Raw genomic sequence first — 20750 nt, 5'->3', positions numbered from 1 at the left:
GAATGAATGTCTGTGTCTGTGTCTGATTCTTCAAGAAATTGAAAGGCACAACGTGGGTGAAATTGCTGCTGAATTGCAAGACCTTATAATGACCAAAATAGAGAGAGAGAGAAAGGGAGGGAGGGAGGGAGGAAGGAAGGAAGGAAGGGAGAAAAAGAGAGAGAGAGAGAGAAGGAAGGAAGGAAGGGAGGCAGGTCCTGTTTTTCTAATGACTGACAAGTGAATAGGGTGAATAGGGGTTATAGGAACCCCTAGTTAGAAAACACGAAAATTTTAAGACTTCTAAAGAGACTAATACTAGTCTTTGTATCATGCTGATAAAGATACCAAGAGAGGAGATATTTTGACTGTATTTCATGAAATTCCGTCTTTTAACTCCCTGAAATCTTTTAGTTTATGCTGTGAAAGTTAAAGGGCAAACTGTTTTAATGCGTCTGTGGCCCAGCAAGGGTAAAAGTGTGGATAAGTGTATTTGATGTGAAAAAAATTTTTCTTTTTCTAATAGTGGATTCCAGTGCAGTAAATAATTTAAAGTGGAAAGTGTAGCAGATTTGGTTTTGAGAATTATTTGGGGACTTTTCTGGAATGCTTTCTAAAAATGTATACATGCAAAACTGATTTAACTTAGAGCAAAAATAAAGTGCCAAAAAGATTTTAAGTTATACAGGAATCTAGTATGTATGTTATATGTTTTTGTAAGAAATTAAGTTACTTGGGCTTCCCTGGTGGCGCAGTGGTTGGGAGTCCGCCTGCCGATGCGGGGGGCGCGGGTTCGTGTCCCGGTCCGGGAGGATCCCACGTGCCGTGCGGCAGCTGGGCCCGTGAGCCATGGCCGCTGGGCCTGCGCGTCCGGAGCCTGTGCTCCGCGGCGGGAGAGGCCACGGCAGTGAGAGGCCCGCGTACCGCCAAAAAAAAAAAGAAGAAATTAAGTTACTTGATGAAAAACACCGAGTTGGATAAAGAAGAAATTTATTCAGTTCAGTAGATACTGAGTGCATGAATGTATGATCATGCAGGTGTTGTGAGAAATGCAGAGATAAAATCACTCATTAATTCTGCCCAAAGGTGTGGTATATACTAGTATAGGTTACATTATGGTTTAGCAGATTTTGTAAGCCAGATGCATTTTAGAAAATTGAGTGAGGGAGAAGCCAAATTGTTTTATGTAAATAATGGCATTATAGCTCTCTTTTGTGATAGAAAGAAGTTGTTAGAAGGTGTAAATTACTCTATGATAGTGAATGAAGAAAATATCTGAATTCTAGCTTATTTAAAGAAATGTACTTTTTTTGATTTTTGTTTTTACTTTCAAATATGTACAAAAACTCAAATTAATTATGCCCTGGTTAATACCCTTATGGTCATTCACCTCTTTTAGAGAATATATGTTAAAAATGACTTGACTTAGCAAAAAATTATGTTTGCAAATTCAGGGACCACTTCCTTCAAGTAATTTTTATCACCATCCTCTAGTAACATTTAAATTTAATTTTAGACCTTGTATTTAGTAGAATATACAAAGATATTCAGCAGAGCATGTGGGAATAATCACAGATTTCTAATGATAATATCTAAATTTTTAGTTTTACTAAATATATAGTGAAACTTGTTCCCCTTTAAGTTTATTCTTATCAGTTTGACAAATGAACTTGAACATACGTTATAGTCAGATACTGTAGGTCCATTTTTTAAATATCTCAAATTAGCGGTATGGTGGTGGGGTCGTTGATGCTTATCTACAGTGGGCTTCACTGTGGGGCCATTTCAGTGGAAAACTTCCAGTGTTAGTACCATTGGGTCTTTTTCTTGGGGCTAGTCAGACTCTCCAGAAAACACTCTTTCAGTCTCTTGCCTAGAGCATCTATGTCTGCTTTCCAGTGTTCTGGGAGCTGAGTTGGGAAAGAAGGCTGGTGTGGCAGAATGTCAAACATTTAAGAACACTAAGTAACATTTTTTATGATGCCCCTATTTTCAGACTGTATACTCTCAACTGTGTCTGGTTTTCCTAGCCCAGCAACTTTGTTGTTTGCCTTCTCCAGAAGTTTATCCTATAGTGTTCTGCTGGTGTGGAGGAGGGGATCCGGTGTGTTAGTTATTTTTTTTCAAAAGACTTTCATCTGTGCCATTGTTTTTCATTACAACTTCACCTCTAGTTCCATAATTCCTTGGTGCTGCCAATTCCTGAGCCTTTTGAGGATTCTGCAGTGTAGCATGGATTTCTTCTTTACCATCCCTGCTAAACTGCCTCCTCCTATATCACCCAACTGTGAACCAGCTTTCTAGTGTTTAAGTCAGATAATATGGGGTGATCTGATTTTTAGCATATTTTCTTTGTTCTAATAGCTTTATGCTGTTTTGAAAATTATCTTAATGTCATTTTTGAGGGGACACTTCATGAAGGGTGTAGAATTAAATGTGTATGTTCTGTACTATCGCATAACATTTATCTTAGGATAATCCTATCTTTAGACATGTTCTATTTAGAAAATTTGAATAAATTATAGTATTAATATTATATCATCAGCCCTAAATAGCTTTGGTATGTTTAATGAAAATACTTTAATATTTATTTTAAATTCCTTTACGTGTGTTTATCTGAGTTTTTTGTAATGTGGTTTGTAATGTGTAAGAATCGTAACACTCTAGTATAGATTACTTAAATATATTGTAAGGAATATAAGTCCAGATGTGTTAACTAAATGAGGAATTGCAATTAGGTGAGTAATCATAGTTTAGAAACGTGGAAAATAGTGATTACCTGAAGGATGAAGTGTTTTCTACTAGTAATACGGGAATTTTATTTCGCCCCTGTAACATGAGATCTCTACATCTCTGTGAAGCATAAAATAGTTTTGGTATCTTATGATAATGAACTAAAACACTTTCTTCATTGTTTAGTTTTCATATAAATTTTAAAGAATGCATATTATTTAACTATGTATATTGTATTTGTTGTATTGAACTTGGGGAAATCCTGCTTTAATGGAGTTGATAACCTCAAATTATACCATTAAACTCATATTTTTAAATTAAAGTATTATATATATATATATATATATATATATATATATGTATATATATATGAAGTACTTAAAAGTGTGTATGTGTCCTCGAGGCTATAAGTATGATGTTTATATATTGTATAATATTGAACTATTCTTGTATCACTAATTTAGTACTTTTGAGTTTTCATTTATAATCCATGACATCTTAAGTCTGTCTTCTTCGCTATTATCCAGATAGACTCTAGAACAGTCATCCAACAGTTAAACCTAAATTTTACCACCTAAATGTGATTTTATCTCTTCCTTTTCTTCTTTTAGTTTACTGGAACTGTTTCCAATATATACATAATACTGAGCAGAGTGAGTTTCAGTTAAAAAAAATATGTTGCTTAACTATGTGAAATTATGTGGTAGATTTAGAAAGTAAAGTAACTATAAGGTAACATTGTAGAGTTTAAACATTGTTTACTATTTTTTTATTTTAAAAAATGCTGAGCTTATATATATAGCTGTGGTTAGAAATGTAGAGCGAATCCTGTATCTGTTGCTTACTAGGTACCTTTTTACTTTACCTCAAATTATAATTATTCGATTTTTTTTCCTACTTGTTCTTATTTTATAAAATGAGTGGAAAATAGAATAGTGATGAGTGATCAATAATAAGTGATCAGAGGAGACCTGGTCGGAACCCAGAACTCCCAACCCCTACCCAGCAGTAATTTGTAGGCTTTCTTATTTTTGGGTGTCAACAGAGGCTTGAATGGAAAACCTGAACTTCTATCTCCACATGGCAGTAACTAGGCAGGGTCTCAACAACAACCTGGTTGAATCTCTAGGGAATTATGCTGAGTGAAAATTTGCAAGTGAAGGATCAGAAGACATATGAAGGGAACCAGCAAATGAAGTTACTTTGAGGATAGAAAAACAATTGGAAGTGAATTCTGCATGTCTGTTACTGAATTTAAGGATGCCTACCTGCTCAGAGTACCTTTTTTGGTTTTTGGATGTTTTCCTATGATTTTACTGTCAGTTCTATATATTTTACCACCTAAATTTGATTTTTATCTCTTCCTTTTCTTATTTTAGTTTACTGGCACTGTTTCCAATATATACATAATACTGAGCAGAGTGCGTTTCAGTTATAAAAAACACATTGCTTAACTATGTGAAATTATGTGGTAGATTTAGAAAGTAAAGTAACTATAAGGTAACATTGTAGAGTTCAAACATTGTTTACTATTTTTTTTAATTTTAAAAGAATTTATTATACTTTTTATTGTTCTCATATTTTGAATCTCCTCTCAGTGTGTTATTTACCTAGCCATTTCCTCTCTTCAGATGTTTAGAAAATCATTGGTAAAGATGTTTGAAGATAAAGGATTGGACTGTATCTTTTTAGAAACGAATATGAGCATGAAGAAACAGTATCATATGGTTTATGAATGCATTCCTCTCCCAAAGGAAGTGGGTGATATGGCTCCCATCTATTTTAAGGTATTTATGGATAGTCTTTACAGGCATACTTATTTTTTGCTGTATTATGGTTTTATGAATAGTTATCTTTATTCTGATATTTTTTCTCCTATGTACTTATGAAATTTTATATCATATAAAGAAATGAAGTAAAGCACAAAAATTCTGCTATATAAATTTCTGTAGAAGAAATTTGGGATTTTGACCTTTAAAAAGCATGCTTACTTATCAGTATGAATATACTATCAAATGGTAATTTATAATTTTAATTTTTCATTTCTCAAATGAAAAATCAAGTTCTACCTTGAAATACTTTCAAGTCAAAATTGTAGTCATGACTCTAGAAATTTATAATTTAAATTCCTTAGGGCCAAACATAGTTACATGCAAACAGTACAAATTACAATTGCTAAAAAAAAAAAAAAAATTACAATTGCAGAGACAAGTTATTGCTGCAAGTTTTAGTATTTAATACCTCATCATGCTCTTTGAAAAAGGAACTAAAATCTAACCTTGACATACATCTTTGGACATTGTAATAAATGATTAGAGTTCTTAAGCAATTGTGTCATTATAATGTTCAAGCAGGTTTAACTAAATAGCGTTTGTTTGATACTGGCCTGAGTGCAGTGTAATTTATAAATTTATAATTTATAAATTTGTAAATGTAGAACCATATATGAAATAGTAACGTGTACAATTAAAGAAGAAGATAATGTTTTATGAGGTGGTATAGAAACTTGCAAATGCAACATTTAGACAATATAGGATGGTAAATTTTAATTAATATGGACTGTAAATCCCAATAAAAAGAATTATTTTAAAAAAGGATTATTAAACCTGTTAAGGTTGATGAGGTGGTGAAAATCAACTTTTCCTATAGAAATTTTTAAAAACCATCTGATTATTTGCTTTGAAGTCATGCTAGTAAAGTATAGGAAAACAATCCAGATAATTCCCAAACCCATGTCAGTCCTGTATTAAACAGAATCAATTGAGAAAGAGATTATTATGCTTTTCTTCAATTTTTTTTTTCCTCTTGTACTTCCTCAGTGAGCCCTAGGAGATTGTGACTATAGGTATTGAAGTACATAGGGCACAACATAGAGCAGCTACTGTTGCTTATGGTGGGTGACAGAAATGTCATCTCTTAGCAGAATGGTATGCTACTTTTCTTTTATATTGTATCTTTTATATGATCATTAAAGATGTACTTATTTGATTTAGCTTCAATTTTATATTGAATGTGCTACATTATAATGTCAACACAAGCAATCCATGTCTTTTAAATAGGGAGCAGCAGTATACCTGATGTATTTAAACTATGCTTATTTGAATGTTAATTTCACCTTTAAAATTTACTTCATTAGTAATGATGTATAAAAATGAGATTATTTTATAATTATCACCATGGCTTTTCTTTCTATTAAATATTTCTTTACCATAAATACTAGTCATATTGATTAGCTTAGAAAGTCTTATAATTCCATGTCTATGTATTTTTTCCCATGCATTTTTACTCCTTTTTTCTATGGCCAGAAATAGGTCAAGTATTTGGTTGCCAGAAAGCACATAAATTACTGTTCTTATATATGGAAGAAGAACAATAAAACAAAATGAATTTATTTGAGTAGATGTCTATGAATGGAGTAAGGAATTTGTGAACTTTATGTTCACAAATTCCGTTCAATATTAAGTTGCTTGGTCTTACTAAGGATTGTTTTTGTCATGTAAAGGTGAGCTAAAGTTAGTACAAGAGTTAAGAATGAGTAAAATAGTATTATTTTGGCTAAAGATAAGACTTGTATGAAATCAAGAAATTCCAATTTTAAATAACAGAAATTAAAGTCATTCAAACTAATAACCTAACATGTATATTAAACCTTATAATTAATTCACCATATTACTTTACTTTTAAACTCTTTGTATTTACTTGTGCATTATTTTTTAATTGACAAATGGCTGTTTCTTAGAAAGCCATAATGGAAACTGATGAAGAATGGTCTATGAACAAGAAATTAATTGATCTCTCTTCAAAAGATATCAGAAAGTCTGTAAGTATTATTTTTTTTAATATAAGAAATAACCCTACTATTTAGGATCTTTGTAATTTCCATATCTTATTTGAGAAAGAGACCATTTGGCTGAGTGATCAAAGGTGAAGGAAATATAATTCCATAAATAAAGAAGAAATTATTTTCATCCTACCTGGTCTAGCAAATCCTTATTTCTTTAATTGCTTATTTGAATGTTTATTCCTGATCTTTTGGTGCTCTGCCACTGTAGTCCCTATGATTGTTTATGATAACCATAAGACTCTGCCATGAAAGTTGCTCTTAATGGGATTCTCAGGCTCTGGGACAAGTGAAGAGAGATGCCTTCTTGTTACTGAAATTATAATGAGAAAAACATTTTCCTAAAGGCTCTATTTTGAACAATGGAACTCTCTCTCTTTTTTTTTTTTTTTTTTTTTTTTTTTTTTACTTATACAAAGGTTTACTGTTATGGTCCTTTAAAACAGTAGTTAAGTTAGATGATGGGTACATTATTCTTTTAGAGACTTTACTAACCATGCTTCATAGTTTAATCTTGATTTGCAGATCAGATTTTAGATACAAGTTACCCTTAGGTTGAGTACTTCTGTAATGACCTCCCTCTTTTCTAGAAATACACATTAAATGGAATAGATATATAATAGAACTGGGGATTCCTTTTTCTTTTCAAAGAGTATTATATGAATGTTTATTGAGTGCCTGCTATTTACCAGGCACTGTTCTACATGCTTTTTATACATAATGGAACAAAACAAAGGCTTTATGTAGCTAATATTCTAGTGCAGGAGTTGGGAACTGCACTCTGTGTGCTAAATCCAACCTGCTGCCTGTTTGTGTAAATGAAGTTTTATCGTAATACAGCTAAATCCCTTTTTTTTTTCTTAACATCTTTATTGGAGTATAATTGCTTTACAATAGTGTGTTAGTTTCTGCTTTATAACAAAGTGAATCAGCTATACATATACATATATCCCCATACCTCTTCCCTCTGTGTCTCCCTCCCAACCTCCCTATCCCACCCGTCTAGGTGGTCACAAACCACTGAGCTGATCTCCCTGTGCTATGTGGCTGCTTCCCACTAGCTATCTATTTTACATTTGGTAGTATATATAAGTCCATGCCACTCTCTCACTTCTTCCCAGCTTACCCTCCCCCACCCCGCCCCCGTGTCCTCAAGTCCATTCTCTATGACTATATTCCTGTGCTGCTGCTAGGTTCTTCATAACCTTTTTTTTTTTTTTTTTTTTAGATTCCATACATATGTGTTAGCATATGGTATTTGTTTTTCTCTTTCTGACTTATTTCACTCTGTAGGACAGACTCTAGGTCCATCCACCTCACTACAAATAACTCAATTTCGTTTCTTTTTGTGGCTGAGTAATATTCCATTGTATATATGTGCCACATCTTCTTTATCCATTCATCGGTCAATGACACTTAGGTTGCTTCCATGTCCTGACTATTGTAAATAGAGCTGCAATGAACATTGTGGTACATGACTCTTTTTGAATTGTGGCTCTCTCAGGGTATATGCCCAGTAGTGGGATTGCTGGGTCGTATGGTAGTTCTACTTGTAGTTTTTTAAGGAAGCACCATACTGTTCTCCATAGTGGCTGTATCAATTTACATTCCCACCAACAGTGCAAGAGGGTTCCCTTTTCTCCACACCCTCTCCAGCGTTTATTGTTTGTAGATTTTTTGATGATGACCTTTCTGACTGGTGTGAGATGATACCTCATTTTAGTTTTGATTTGCATTTCTCTAATGATTAGTGATGTTGAGCATTCTTTCATGTGTTTGTTGGCAATCTGTATATCTTCTTTGGAGAAATGTCTAGGTCTTTTGCCCATTTTTGGATTGGGTTTTTTGTTTTTTTGATATTGAGCTGCATGAGTTGCTTATAAATTTTGGGATTAATCCTTTGTGAATTGCTTCATTTGCAAATATTTTCATGCATTCTGAGGGCCGTCTTTTCATCTTGTTTATGGTTTCCTTTGCTGCCAAAGGTTTTAAGTTTCAGAGGTACTGTTTTTGGCTGCTTTCATGCTACAAGGATAGAGTTGAGAGTTGCAATAGAAATTTTATGATCTGCAAAGCCCAAATTATTTTATTTAAATTACAATTTTATTATAGGTTTTTAAAATTGTTTTTTAAGTTTTTAAAATTTTGCTGACCCCTCCTCTAGCAGATGTCACTAGAATATTTCTCTCCCATTTTTTGTTTTGGAAAGCCAGACCTGATACATGTGACTGATAGAATTCACTATTTTATTTATTATATCCCAGGCCAAAGGTTGAAATCTCATTGTATTATTGGAGGTAGTTTTAATTCAAAAGTAAAACCATTGTCTATTGTCTTTTTTAAAAATTAAAAAAAAAGTAATACAATTTTTAAAGGTTACTTTCCATTTACAGTTATTACAAAATATTGGCTATATTCCCCGTGTTGTACAAAACATCCTTCAGCCTATCTTACACTCAGTAGTTTGTACCTCCAACTTCCCCGCCCCTGTATTGCCCCCCACCATTGGTACTGGTAACCACTAGTTTGTATCTGTGTGTCTGCTTCTTTTTTCTTCTATTCACTAGTTTGTTGTATTCTTTAGATTCCACATATAAGTGATATCATATAGTCTTTCTCTTTCTCTGTCTGACTTATTTCACTTAGCATAATGCCTTCCAAGTCCATCTATGTTGCTGCAAATGGCAAAAATTGTTCTTTTTTATGACTGAGTAGTATTCCATATATACATATATACACCACATCTTCTTTATCCATTCATCTGTTAATGGACACTTAGGTTGCTTCCATATCTTGGCTATTGTAAATAATGCTGCTATGAACATTGGGGTGCATATATCTTTTCAAATGAGTGTTTTGGGGTTTTTTCTGATATATATACTCAAGAGAGGAATTGCTGGGTCATATGGTAGTTCTATTTGTAGTTTTCTGAGAAACCTCCATACTGTTTTCCTCAGTGGCTGCACCATTTTACTTTCCCACCAACAGTGTAGGAGGGTTCCCTTTTCTTCACATCCTTGCCAGCATTTGTTATTTGTTTTCTTTTTAATGATAGCTGCTCTGAAGGTGTGAGGTGACATTTCATTGTGGTTTAGGTTTTGATTTGCATTTCCCTGATGATTAGCGATGTTGAGCATCTTTTCATATGCCTGTTGGCCATCTTCATTTCCTCTTTGGAAAAATATCTATTCAGTTCTTCTGTCTTTTTTTTAATTGGGTTTTTTGGTTTCTTGATACTGAGTTGTATGAGCTGTTTATATATGTTGGATATTAATCCCTTATTGGTCATATCATTTGCAAAAATTTTCTCTCATTTAGGAGTTTGTCTTTTCATTTTGTTGATGATTTTCTTTGCTGTTCAAAAGCTGTTAAATTTACTTAGGTCCTATTTGTTTATTTTTGCTTTTATTTCATTTACTCTAGGAGACTGATCCAAAAAAATATTCCTGTGATTCATGTCAGTCAGTGTTCTGCATGTATTTTCCTGTAGGAGTTTTATAGTATCCAGTCTTAAATTTAGGTTTTAATCCATTTTGAGTTTTATTTTTGTATGGTATTAGAGAATGTTCTAATTTCATTCTTTTACATGTAGCTATCCAGTTTTTCCAGCACTACTTATTGAAAAGACTGTCTTTTCTTCATTATATATTCTTGCCCCCTTTGTCATAGATTAATTTACCATTAAGTATGTGGGTTTATTTCTGGGCTGTCTATTCTGTTCCTTTGATCTATATGTCTGTTTTTATGCCAGTATCATACTGTTTTAATGACTGTAGCTTTGTAGTATAATCTGAAGTCAGGGAGCATGATTCCTCCAGGTTTGTTTTTCTTTCTCAAGATTGTTTTGGCTATTCAGAGTGTTTCAAAGGTACAATCTCCCAAGACTGAACTAAGAAAAAATAGAAAAGATGAACAGACCAATTACCAGTAATGAAATTGAGTCAGTAATTTAAAAATTCCCAACAAACAAAAGTCTAGAACCAGATGGCTTCACAGGTGAATTCTACCATTTATCCTTCTGAAACTATTCCAAAAAATTACAGAGGAAGGAATGCTTCCAAACTGATTCTATGAAGCCAACATCACCCTGATACCAAAACCAAAGATATCACAAAAAAGAAACTTACAGGTCATTATCACTGATGAACATAGATGCAAAAATTCTCAACAAATACTATCAAAATGAATCCAACAATACATTAAAAAGATCATTCACCATGATCACGTGAGATTTAACCCAGGGATGCAAGGATTTTTCAGTATTCACAAATCACTGTACATACCACATTAACAAATGAAGAATAAAAACCATATGATGCAGAAAAAGCTTTTGATAAAATCCAACATGCATTTATGATAAAAACTCTCCAGAAAGCTGGCATACAGGGAACATACCTCAACATAATAATGGCTGTATATGGCAAACCCACAGCTGACATCATACTCAATGGGGAAAAGCTGAAAGCATTTCCTCTAAGGTCAGGAATAAGACAAGAATGTCCAAAGTCACCACTTTTATTCAACATAGTTTTGGAAATCCAAGCCATAACAGTCAGAGAAGAAAAAGAAATTAAAAGAATTCAAATTGGAAAGGAAGAAGTAAAACTGTCACTGTTTGCAGATGACATGATACTATACATAGAAAAATCCTAAACACACCACCAGAAAACTACTAGATCTCATCAATGAACTCAGTAAAGTTGCAGAATACAAAATTAATGTACAGAAATCTGTTGCATCTCTATAAACTAACGATGAACTATCAGAAAGAGAAATTATGGAAACAATCCCATTTACCATCACATCAAAAAGAATAAAATACCTAGGAATAAATCTAACTAAGATGGCAAAAGAGCTGTACTCTGAAAGCTATAAGGCACTGATGCAAGAAATTGAAGATAAAACAAAAAGATGGAAAGATATACCGTGTTCTTGGACTGGGAGAATCAATTTTGTTAAAATGACCCTACCACCCAAGGCAATCTATAGATTCAGTGCAATCCCTATCAAAATACCAATGGCATTTTTCACAGAACTAGACAAATAATTTTACAATTTGCCTGTGGTCTTTTTCTTTTCCCTTGCTGGTGAATTGGGACAGACAATATATTAAAAAACAAAACAACGCCCCCACAAATGTCTAATTCATGATCTTATAGAAAAAGGTATCTAATGTACATACATCTTTTGTGCCTAAGTTTTTCACTTCTCATATCATAATTTCCAATGCCATTGATTCTTTTAGAACATGATTTTAATGGCAGTTGAAAATATTTTAGGGGAGGGGTGGAATCAAAATGGTGGAGTAGCATGTTGCTGAACCCACCTCCCCTCACAAACACATCAAGACTACAACTACATATAAAGCAAGTCTCACTAAAGGTGACCTAAAGACTAGCAGAACAGCTCTTCTGAAACCTAGACTGTAAAGAAAGAACCACACAGAGTTTGATAGGAGGGGAGGAGAAGCGATCTAATTGGGACTGACACCCCTAGAGAGTTGACCTAGAGAGGAGAGAAAATCACATGTTCAGGATCTTCCTTGGGGAGTGGCGCATTCAATCCACACATTAGGCATTCCATCCCTGTGGTCCAGCAAGAGGAAGATAAGCCTGTCTGGGTTAGAAAACCAGTGGGGCTTACCTGAGTGCTGTAATAAATGGAAACTCTGCTCTTGAGGAGCTTGCACACAGACTTGCTCACAGTCCCAGGGTGGAGGCAGCAGATTGAAATCTTCATGGTGCTCTGGCTGGCTTGCCAAGACCACCCCAGTGTGCCCCCAGGTTTGCACTGGACTCCTACTCTAGCCCCTACTGCTCTGCTGTTGCTCCCTGCTAAGGTCAAGGCTGCAATTGCCAACAAGAGTGCACACACTTGGAGGGAACAGGGCTTGGTTGAACCCTGGCCCTGCCTCTGATTAGGATGGGAGCAACATACTTGGGAGGGAGAGGAATCAGCCCCAGGGTGGAGACTGCCATTTCTTGTGTGCATGTCGGTGCACACACTTGGGAAAGAGTGGAACCAGCTCAGTTGTGTGGCTCCAACTCCTCCAGCCCTGATCTAGCCTCTTACCAAAGTACACGCATCAAGAAAAAAGTGGAATCACTTCAAAGTGCAGGCCCAAGCCCTCAGTCCCTGACCATGCTCACAATTAAGGTAGAGACTGCCATCACACCTGGGAGAAGTGCAGGTCCCTCAGGGCTCCTGCTTCAGCTCTTGAGCCTGGATCTCACCCCCAGTAGGGCAGTGACTGCCATTGAGCATAGGAGAAGCCCCAGCTCAAACATGGCTCTGGCTCTACCTCCCACCAAGGCAGTGGCTGTCAGGGCACCCTGGGCTTACTTCAGATTGAGCTCCCACTGGAACCACTGTGCACACACACACTGCATTGGGATGCTCCCACACAAGGACATATCTTCAAGACCGGGATAGGTAACTCTTTCACCTACTGTCATGCAGACAAAGGAATATGTTTCAAATGAAAAAACAAGAAAAGAAAAATGAATAAAACCCTACTGAAACAGAGATAAATAATTTACCTGATAAGGAGTTCAGAGCAATAGTAATAAGAATGCTAACTCAAGTTGGGGAAAAAAATAAATGAACAGAGTGGGAATTTGAACAAAGAACTAGAAAATATAAAAAAGTACCAATCAGAGCTGAAGAATGTAATAACTGAAATGAAAAATACACTAGAAGGAATTAGCCACAGATTAGGTGATATAGAAGAATGCATAAGCAACCTGGAATATAGTGAAAATCACCCAATCAGAACAGGGAAAATAAAAAAATTTTTTAAATGAGCCTAGCTTAAGGGACCTCTGGGACAACATCAGGCATTCTAAATTTGCATTGTAGGGATCACAGAAAGAGAAGAGAGAGAGAAAGGGATAGAAAATGTATTTGATGAAATTTTGGCTGAAAACTTCCTGAACCTGAAGAAGGAAATAGATATCCAGGTATAGGAAGCACAGAGAGTCCCAAAGAAGATGAACCCAAAGAGAACCACACCAAGACATATAATAACTGAAATGGGAAAAAATAAAGGTAAAGAGAGAATTTTAAAGTCAACAACAAAAAACAGTTACGACAAGGGAATTTCCATAAGGCTATCTGCTGGTTTTTCAGCAGAAACTTTGCAGGCCAAAAGGGAGTGGCATGATATATTTAAATTGCTAAAAGGAAAAAACTAAAGAGTTCATCAGTCCTAAAGTGACCTTACAAAAAATGTTAAGGGGTCTTCTTCAAGTGAAAAAGAAAGGACCAAAACAAGAAATAAGAAAATACAGGAAGGGAAAAACCTCACTGTTAAAGGCAAGTAAAGGCAGTGGATCAATGAACAGGTAAGGGATAGGCATAAAGATGTAAAATATGACATCAAAAATAGAAAGCATGAAGGGGAAATTAAAAAATATAGATCTTTTAGAATGTGTTTGAACTTAAATGACTATCAGTTTAAAACGATAGATATAGATATACATCAACATATGTGAACTCCATGATAACCACTATATATGCAGTATTTTTGCTGGTAAGCCATCTAGTACCTATTGTAAGGTTGTTTTTTTAAAACCTGGATATATACCTAAAATAAGTACCTGGAGGATTTTAATATTTTAAAATAACCAATAGAGACAGTAAGAAACATACAAATTCTTGGAATGGTTGTTGTATATTCAACTTTGAAGTGTTTTCTTTTCTAAATCACCACATAGCGTTTTATCTGAGACTATTTGAGAGTAGCTGGGGAATGAATCAGATGACCTCTTGAGGTCACTCTTAGCTTAGGATTTGATAATTATGTGGATGGAGTTGTGAAGAGAACTTGAGCATAAGAATAATTTCAAAGCAGGTCACTTTTTACAAGGTTAACAAACTTTCCAGTGTCTTTTTTAAATGATAATTATGTTTCTGAGCATGAAGTGAACAATCTTGATTTATTTTAACATTATTTTTATTCTGAAGAAACCTCATTATCCTTCTTTTAAAAAACTCTATGTCCTTAGTAGGTACGTAAAGTATTTTATGTGTGTGTTGGGGATGTGCTGATTTTTTCTTCCATAGTGGATTCTTGGTTGTTAGTAGAGATTGACATATTTGTAATTCATTCTGATTCTCTGTTGATTTATGTTTTTATTTCTGTGAGTATAAGCTTCTCTTTTTATGTCTATTTTGTTTACTTTCTCTGGGTCTTTTTATTTCCTTGCAGTGTAGTGTGAAGTTCATGGATATATACAAAAAAAACAGATCTGAATGTTCATTGCAGAGGAGTTGCATAATATTCAGTAACTTGTCAAGAAAGTGGTCTTTTTTCACAAGACAATTTTATTGAGATTTCACATGAATTCTTCCTCAACTTTTTCTTTTTTTTACCACTTTATTGGAGTATAATTGCTTTACAATGATGTGTTAGTTTCTGCTTTATAATGAAGTGAATCAGTTATACATATACATATGTTCCCATATCTCCTCCCTCTTCTGTCTCCCTCCCTCCCACCCTCCCTAGTTCACCCATCCAGGTGGTCACAAAGCACCGGGCTGATCTAACTATGCTATGCAGCTGCTTCCCACTAGCTATCTTTTTTTTTTTTAACATCTTTATTGGAGTTTAATTGCTTTACAATGGTGTGTTAGTTTCTGCTTTATAACAAAGTGAATCAGTTATGTATATACATATGTTCCCATATCTCTTCCCTCTTGCATCTCCCTCCCTCCCACGCTCCCTATCCCACCCATCTAGGTGATCACAAAGCACCGAGCTGATCTCCCTGTGCTATGCAGCTGCTTCCCACTAGCTATCTACCTTACGTTTGGTAGTGTATATATGTCCATGCCACTCTCTCACTTTGTCCCAGCTTACCCTACCCCCACCCCATGTCCTCAAGTCCATTCACTAGTAGGTCTGTGTCTTTATTCCTGTCTTACCCCTAGGTTCTTCATGACATTTTTTTTTCTTAAATTCCATATATATATGTGTTAGCATACAGTATTTGTCTTTCTCTTTCTGACTTACTTCACTCTGTATGACAGACTCTAGGTCCATCCACCTCATTACAAATAGCTCAATTTCATTTCTTTTTATGGCTGAGTAATATTCCATTGTATATATGTGCCACATCTTCTTTATCCATTCATCCGATGACGGACACTTAGGTTGTTTCCATCTCCTGGCTATTGTAAATAGAGCTGCAGTGAACATTTTGGTACATGACTCTTTTTGAATTATGGTTTTCTCAGGGTATATGCCCAGTAGTGGGATTGCTGGGTCGTATGGTAGTTCTATTTGTAGTTTTTTAAGGAACCTCCATACTGTTATCCATACTGGCTGTACCAATTCACATTCCCACCAGCAGTGCAAGAGTGTTTCCTTTTCTCCACACCCTCTCCAGCATTTATTCTTTCTAGATTTTTTATTCTTTCTGGATGATGGCCATTCTGACTGGTGTGAGATGATATCTCATTGTAGTTTTGATTTGCACTTCTCTAATGATTAACGATGATGAGCATTCTTTCATCTGTTTGTTGGCAGTCTGTATATCTTCTTTGGAGAAATGTCTACTTAGGTCGTCTGCCCATTTTTGGATTGCGTTGTTTGTTTTTTTGTTACTGAGCTGCATGAGCTGCTTGTAAATTTTGGAGATTAATCCTGTGTCAGTTGCTTCATTTGCAAATATTTTCTCGCATTCTGACGGTTGTCTTTTGGTCTTGTTTATGGTTTCCTTTGCTGTGCAAAAGCCTTGAAGTTTCATTAGGTCCTGTTTGTTTATTTTTGTTTTTATTTCCATTTCTCTAGGAGGTGGGTCAAAAAGGATCTTGCTGTGATTTATGTCATAGAGGGTTCTGCCTATGTTTTCCTCTAATAGTTTGATAGTTTCTGGCCTTACATTTAGGTCTTTAATCCACTTTGAGCTTATTTTTGTGTATGGTGTTACGGAGTGGTCTAATCTCATAGTTTTACATGTCCCAGTCCAGTTTTCCCAGCACCACTTACTGAAGAGGCTGTCCTTTCTCCACTGTACATTCTTGCCTCCTTTATCAAAGATAAGGTGAACATATGTGTGTGGGTTTATCTCTGGGCTTTCTATCCGGTTCCATTGATCTATATTTTTGTTTTTGTTCCAGTACCATACTGTCTTAATTACTGTAGCTTTGTAGTATAGTCTGAAGTTAGGGAGCCTTATTCCTCCAGCTCCATTTTTCGTTCTCAGCATTGCCTTGGCTATTCAGGGTCTTTTGTGTTTCCATACAAATTGTGAACATTTTGTTCTAGTTCTGTGAAAAATGCCAGTGGTAGTTTGATAGGGATTGTATTGAATCTGTAAATTGCTTTGGGTAGTAGAGTCACTTTCACAATGTTGATTCTTCCAATCCAAGAACATGGTATATCTCTCCATCTATTTGTATCATCTTTAATTTCTTTCATCAGTGTCTTATAATTATCTGCATACAGGTCTTTTGTCTCCTTAGGTAGGTTTATTCCTAGATATTTTATTCTTTTTGTTGCAGTGGTAAATGGGAATGTTTTCTTGATTTCACTTTCAGATTTTTCATCATTAGTGTATAGGAATGCAAGAGATTTCTGTGCATTAATTTTGTATCCTGCCACTTTACCAAATTCATTGATTAGCTCTAGTAGTTTTCTGGTAGCATCTTTAGGATTCTCTATGTATAGTATCATGTCATCTGCAAACAGTGACAGCTTTACTTCTGCTTTTCCAATTTGGATTCCTTTTATTTCCTTTTCTTCTCCGATTCCTGTGCCTAAAACTTCCAAAGCTATGTTGAATAAGAGTGGTGAGAGTGGACAACCTTGTCTTGTTCCTGATCTTAGTGGAAATGCTTTCAGTTTTTCACCATTGAGGATGATGTTGACTGTGGGTTTGTCTAATATGGCCTTTATTACGTTGAGGTAAGTTCCCTCTATGCCTACTTTTTGCAGGATTTTTATCATAAATGGGTGTTGAATTTTGTCAAAATCTTTCTCTGCATCTGTTTAGATGATGATATGGTTTTTCTCCTTCAATTTGTTAATATGGTGTATCATGTTGATTGATTTGTGTATATTGAAGAATCCTTGCATTCGTGGAATAAACCCCACTTGATCATGGTGTATGATCCTTTTAATGTGCTGTTGGATTGTTTGCTAGTATTTTGTTGAGGATTTTTGCATCTATGTTCATCAGTGATATTGGCCTGTAGTTTTCTTTCTTTGTGACATCCTTGTCTGGTTTTGGTGGTGGTGCCTTGTAGAATGAGTTTGGGAGTGTTCCTCCCTCTGCTATATTTTGCAAGAGTTTGAGAAGGGTAGGTGTTAGCTCTTCTCTAAATGTTTGATAGAATTCGCCTGCAAAGCCATCTGGTCCTGGGATTTTGTTTGTTGGAAGGTTTTTAATCACAGTTTCAATTTCAGTGCTTGTGATTAGTCTGTTCATATTTTCTATTTCTTCCTGATTCAGTCTTCGCACGTTGTGCATTTCTAAGAATTTGTCCATTTCTTCCAGGTTGTCCATTTTATTAGCATAGAGTTGCTTGTAGTAATCTCTCATGATCTTTTGTATTTCTGTAGTGTCAGTTGTTCTCCTTTTTCTTTTCTAATTCTATTGATTTCTGTCTTCTTTTTTTCCTTGATGAGTCTGGCTAATAGTTTGTCAATTTTGTTTATCTTCTAAAAGATCCACCTTTTAGTTTTATTGATCTTTGCTGTCGTTTCCTTCATTTCTCTTTCATTTATTTCTGATTTGATCTTTATGATTTCTTTCCTTCTGCTAATTTTGGGGGTTTTTTGTTCTTCTTTCTCTAACTGCTTTACGTGCAAGGTTAGGTTGTTTATTCAAGATGTTTCCTGTTTCTTGAGGTAGGATTGTATTGCTATAAACTTCCCTCTTAGAACTGCTTTTGCTGCATCCCGTAGGTTTTGGGTCGTCGTGTCTCCATTGTCATTTATTTCTAGGTATTTTTTGATTTCCTCTTTGATTTCTTCAGTGATCACTTGGTTATGAAGTAGTGTATTGTTTAGCCTCCACGTGTTTGTATTTTTTACAGATTTTTCCTGTAATTGATATCTAGCCTCATAGCATTGCGGTCGGAAAAGATACTTGAAACAATTTCAATTTTCTTAAATTTACCAAGGCTTGACTTGTGACCCAAGATATGATGTATCCTGGAGAATGTTCCACTTGAGAAAAATGTGTTTTCTGTTGTTTTTGGATGGAATGTCCTATAAATATCAATTAGATCCATCTTGTTTAATGTATCATTTAAAGCTTGTGTTTCCTTATTCATTTTCATTTTGGATGATCTGTCCATTGGTGAAAGTGGGGTGTTAAAGTCCCCTACTATGAATGTGTTACTGTCAATTTCCCCTTTTATGGCTGTTAGTATTTGCCTTATGTATTGAGGTGCTCTTATGTTGGGTGTATAAATATTTACAATTGTTACATCTTCTTCTTGGATCGATCCCTTTATCATTATGTAGTGACCTTCTTTGTCTCTTGTAGTAGTCTTTATTTTAACGTCTATTTTGTCTGATGTGAGAATTGCTACTCCAGGTTACTTTTGGTTTCCATTTGCTTGGAATATCTTTTTCCATCCCCTCACTTTCAGTCTGTATGTGTCTCTAGGTCTGAAGTGGGTCTCTTGTAGACAGCATATATATGGGTCTTGTTTTGGTATCCATTCAGCCAATCTGTGTTTTTTGGTGGGAGCGTTTAATCTATTTACACTTAAGGTAATTATGGATATGCCTGTTCCTATTCCCATTTTCTTAATTGTTTTGGGTTTGTTATTGTAAGTCTTTTCTTCTCTTGTGTTTCTTCCCTAGAGAAGATCCTTTAACATTTGTTGTAAAGCTGGTTTGATGGTGCTGAACTCTCTCAGCTTTTGCTTGTCTGTAAAGGTTTTAATTTCTCCATCATATCTGAATGAGATCCTTGCTGGGTAGGGTAATCTTGGTTGTAGGTTCTTCTCCTTCATCACTTTAAGTATGTCCTGCCAGTCCCTTCTGGCTTTCAGAGTTTCTGCTGAAAAATCAGCTGTTAACCTTATGTGGATTCCCTTGTGTGTTATTTGTTGTTTTTCCCTTGCTGCTTTTAATATGTTTTCTTTGTATCTAATTTTTGACAGTTTGATTAATATGTGTCTTGGCGTGTTTTTCCTTGGATTTATCCTGTATGGGACTCTCTGTGCTTCCTGGACTTGACTAAATATTTCCTTTCCCATGTTAGAGAAGTTTTCAACTATAATCTCTTCAAATATTTTCTCAGTCCCTTTCTTTTTCTCTTCTTCTTCTGGAACCCCTATAATTCGAATGTTGGTGCATTTAATGTTGTCCCAGAGGTCTCTGAGATAGTCCTCAGTTCTTTTCATTCTTTTTTCTTTATTCTGCTCTGCAGTAGTTATTTCCACTATTTTACCTTCCCGGTCACTTATCCGTTCTTCTGCCTCAGTTATGCTGCTATTGATCCCATCTAGAGTATTTTTAATTTCATTTATTGTGTTGTTCATCGTTGTTAGTTTCATCTTTAGTTCTTCTAGGTCCTTGTTAACTTATTCTTGCATTTTGTCCATTCTATTTCCAAGATTTTGGATCATCCTTACTATCATTATTCTGAATTCTTTTTCAGGTAGACTGGCTATTTCCTCTTCATTTGTTAGGTCTGGTGGGTTTTTACCTTGCTTCTTCATCTGCTGTGTGTTTTTCTGTCTTCTCCTTTTGCTTATCTTACTGTGTTTGGGGTCTCCTTTTTGCAGGCTGCAGGTTCGTAGTTCCTGTTGTTTTTGGTGTCTGTCCCCATTGGCTAAAGTTGGTTCAGTGGGTTGTGTAGGCTTCCTGGTGGAGGGGCCTAGTGTCTGTGTTCTGGTGGATAAGGCTGGATCTTGTCTTTCTGGTGGGCAGGTCCACGTCTGGTGGTGTGTTTTGGGGTGTCTGTGGACTTATTATGATTTTAGGCAGCCTCTCTGCTAATGGGTGGGCTTGTGTTCCTGTCTTGCTAGTTGTTTGGCATAGGGTGTCCAGCACTGTAGCTTGCTGGTCATTGAGTGAAGCTGGGTGTTGGTGTTGAGATGGAGATCTCTGGGAGATTTTCGCCATTTGATATTATTTGGAGCTGGGAGGTCACTTGTGGACCAGTGTTCTGAAGTTGGCTCTCCCACCTCAGAGGTGCGGCCCTGACTCCTGGCTGCAGCACCAAGAGCCTTT

General features: G+C 35.5%; 1 protein-coding gene across 3 annotated transcripts in view; it reads left to right on the top strand.

The window, feature by feature from the left end:
* CWF19L2 (CWF19 like cell cycle control factor 2) overlaps positions 1-20750 on the top strand; it is a 194476-nt gene that overhangs the window by 163448 nt on the left and 10278 nt on the right. For all 3 annotated transcript variants that reach the window (XM_019948742.3, XM_019948743.3, XM_019948741.3), the window contains exons 15-16: positions 4344-4499; positions 6452-6532. In XM_019948742.3, the coding sequence (XP_019804301.2) occupies positions 4344-4499; positions 6452-6532 (237 nt within the window). The remainder of the gene's footprint in view (positions 1-4343; positions 4500-6451; positions 6533-20750) is intronic.

The sequence above is a fragment of the Tursiops truncatus genome, chromosome 8 (genome assembly GCF_011762595.2).
Source record: "Tursiops truncatus isolate mTurTru1 chromosome 8, mTurTru1.mat.Y, whole genome shotgun sequence".
NCBI classification, from domain to species: Eukaryota; Metazoa; Chordata; class Mammalia; order Artiodactyla; family Delphinidae; genus Tursiops; species Tursiops truncatus.
This window is presented reverse-complemented; position numbering and strand designations above follow the sequence as displayed.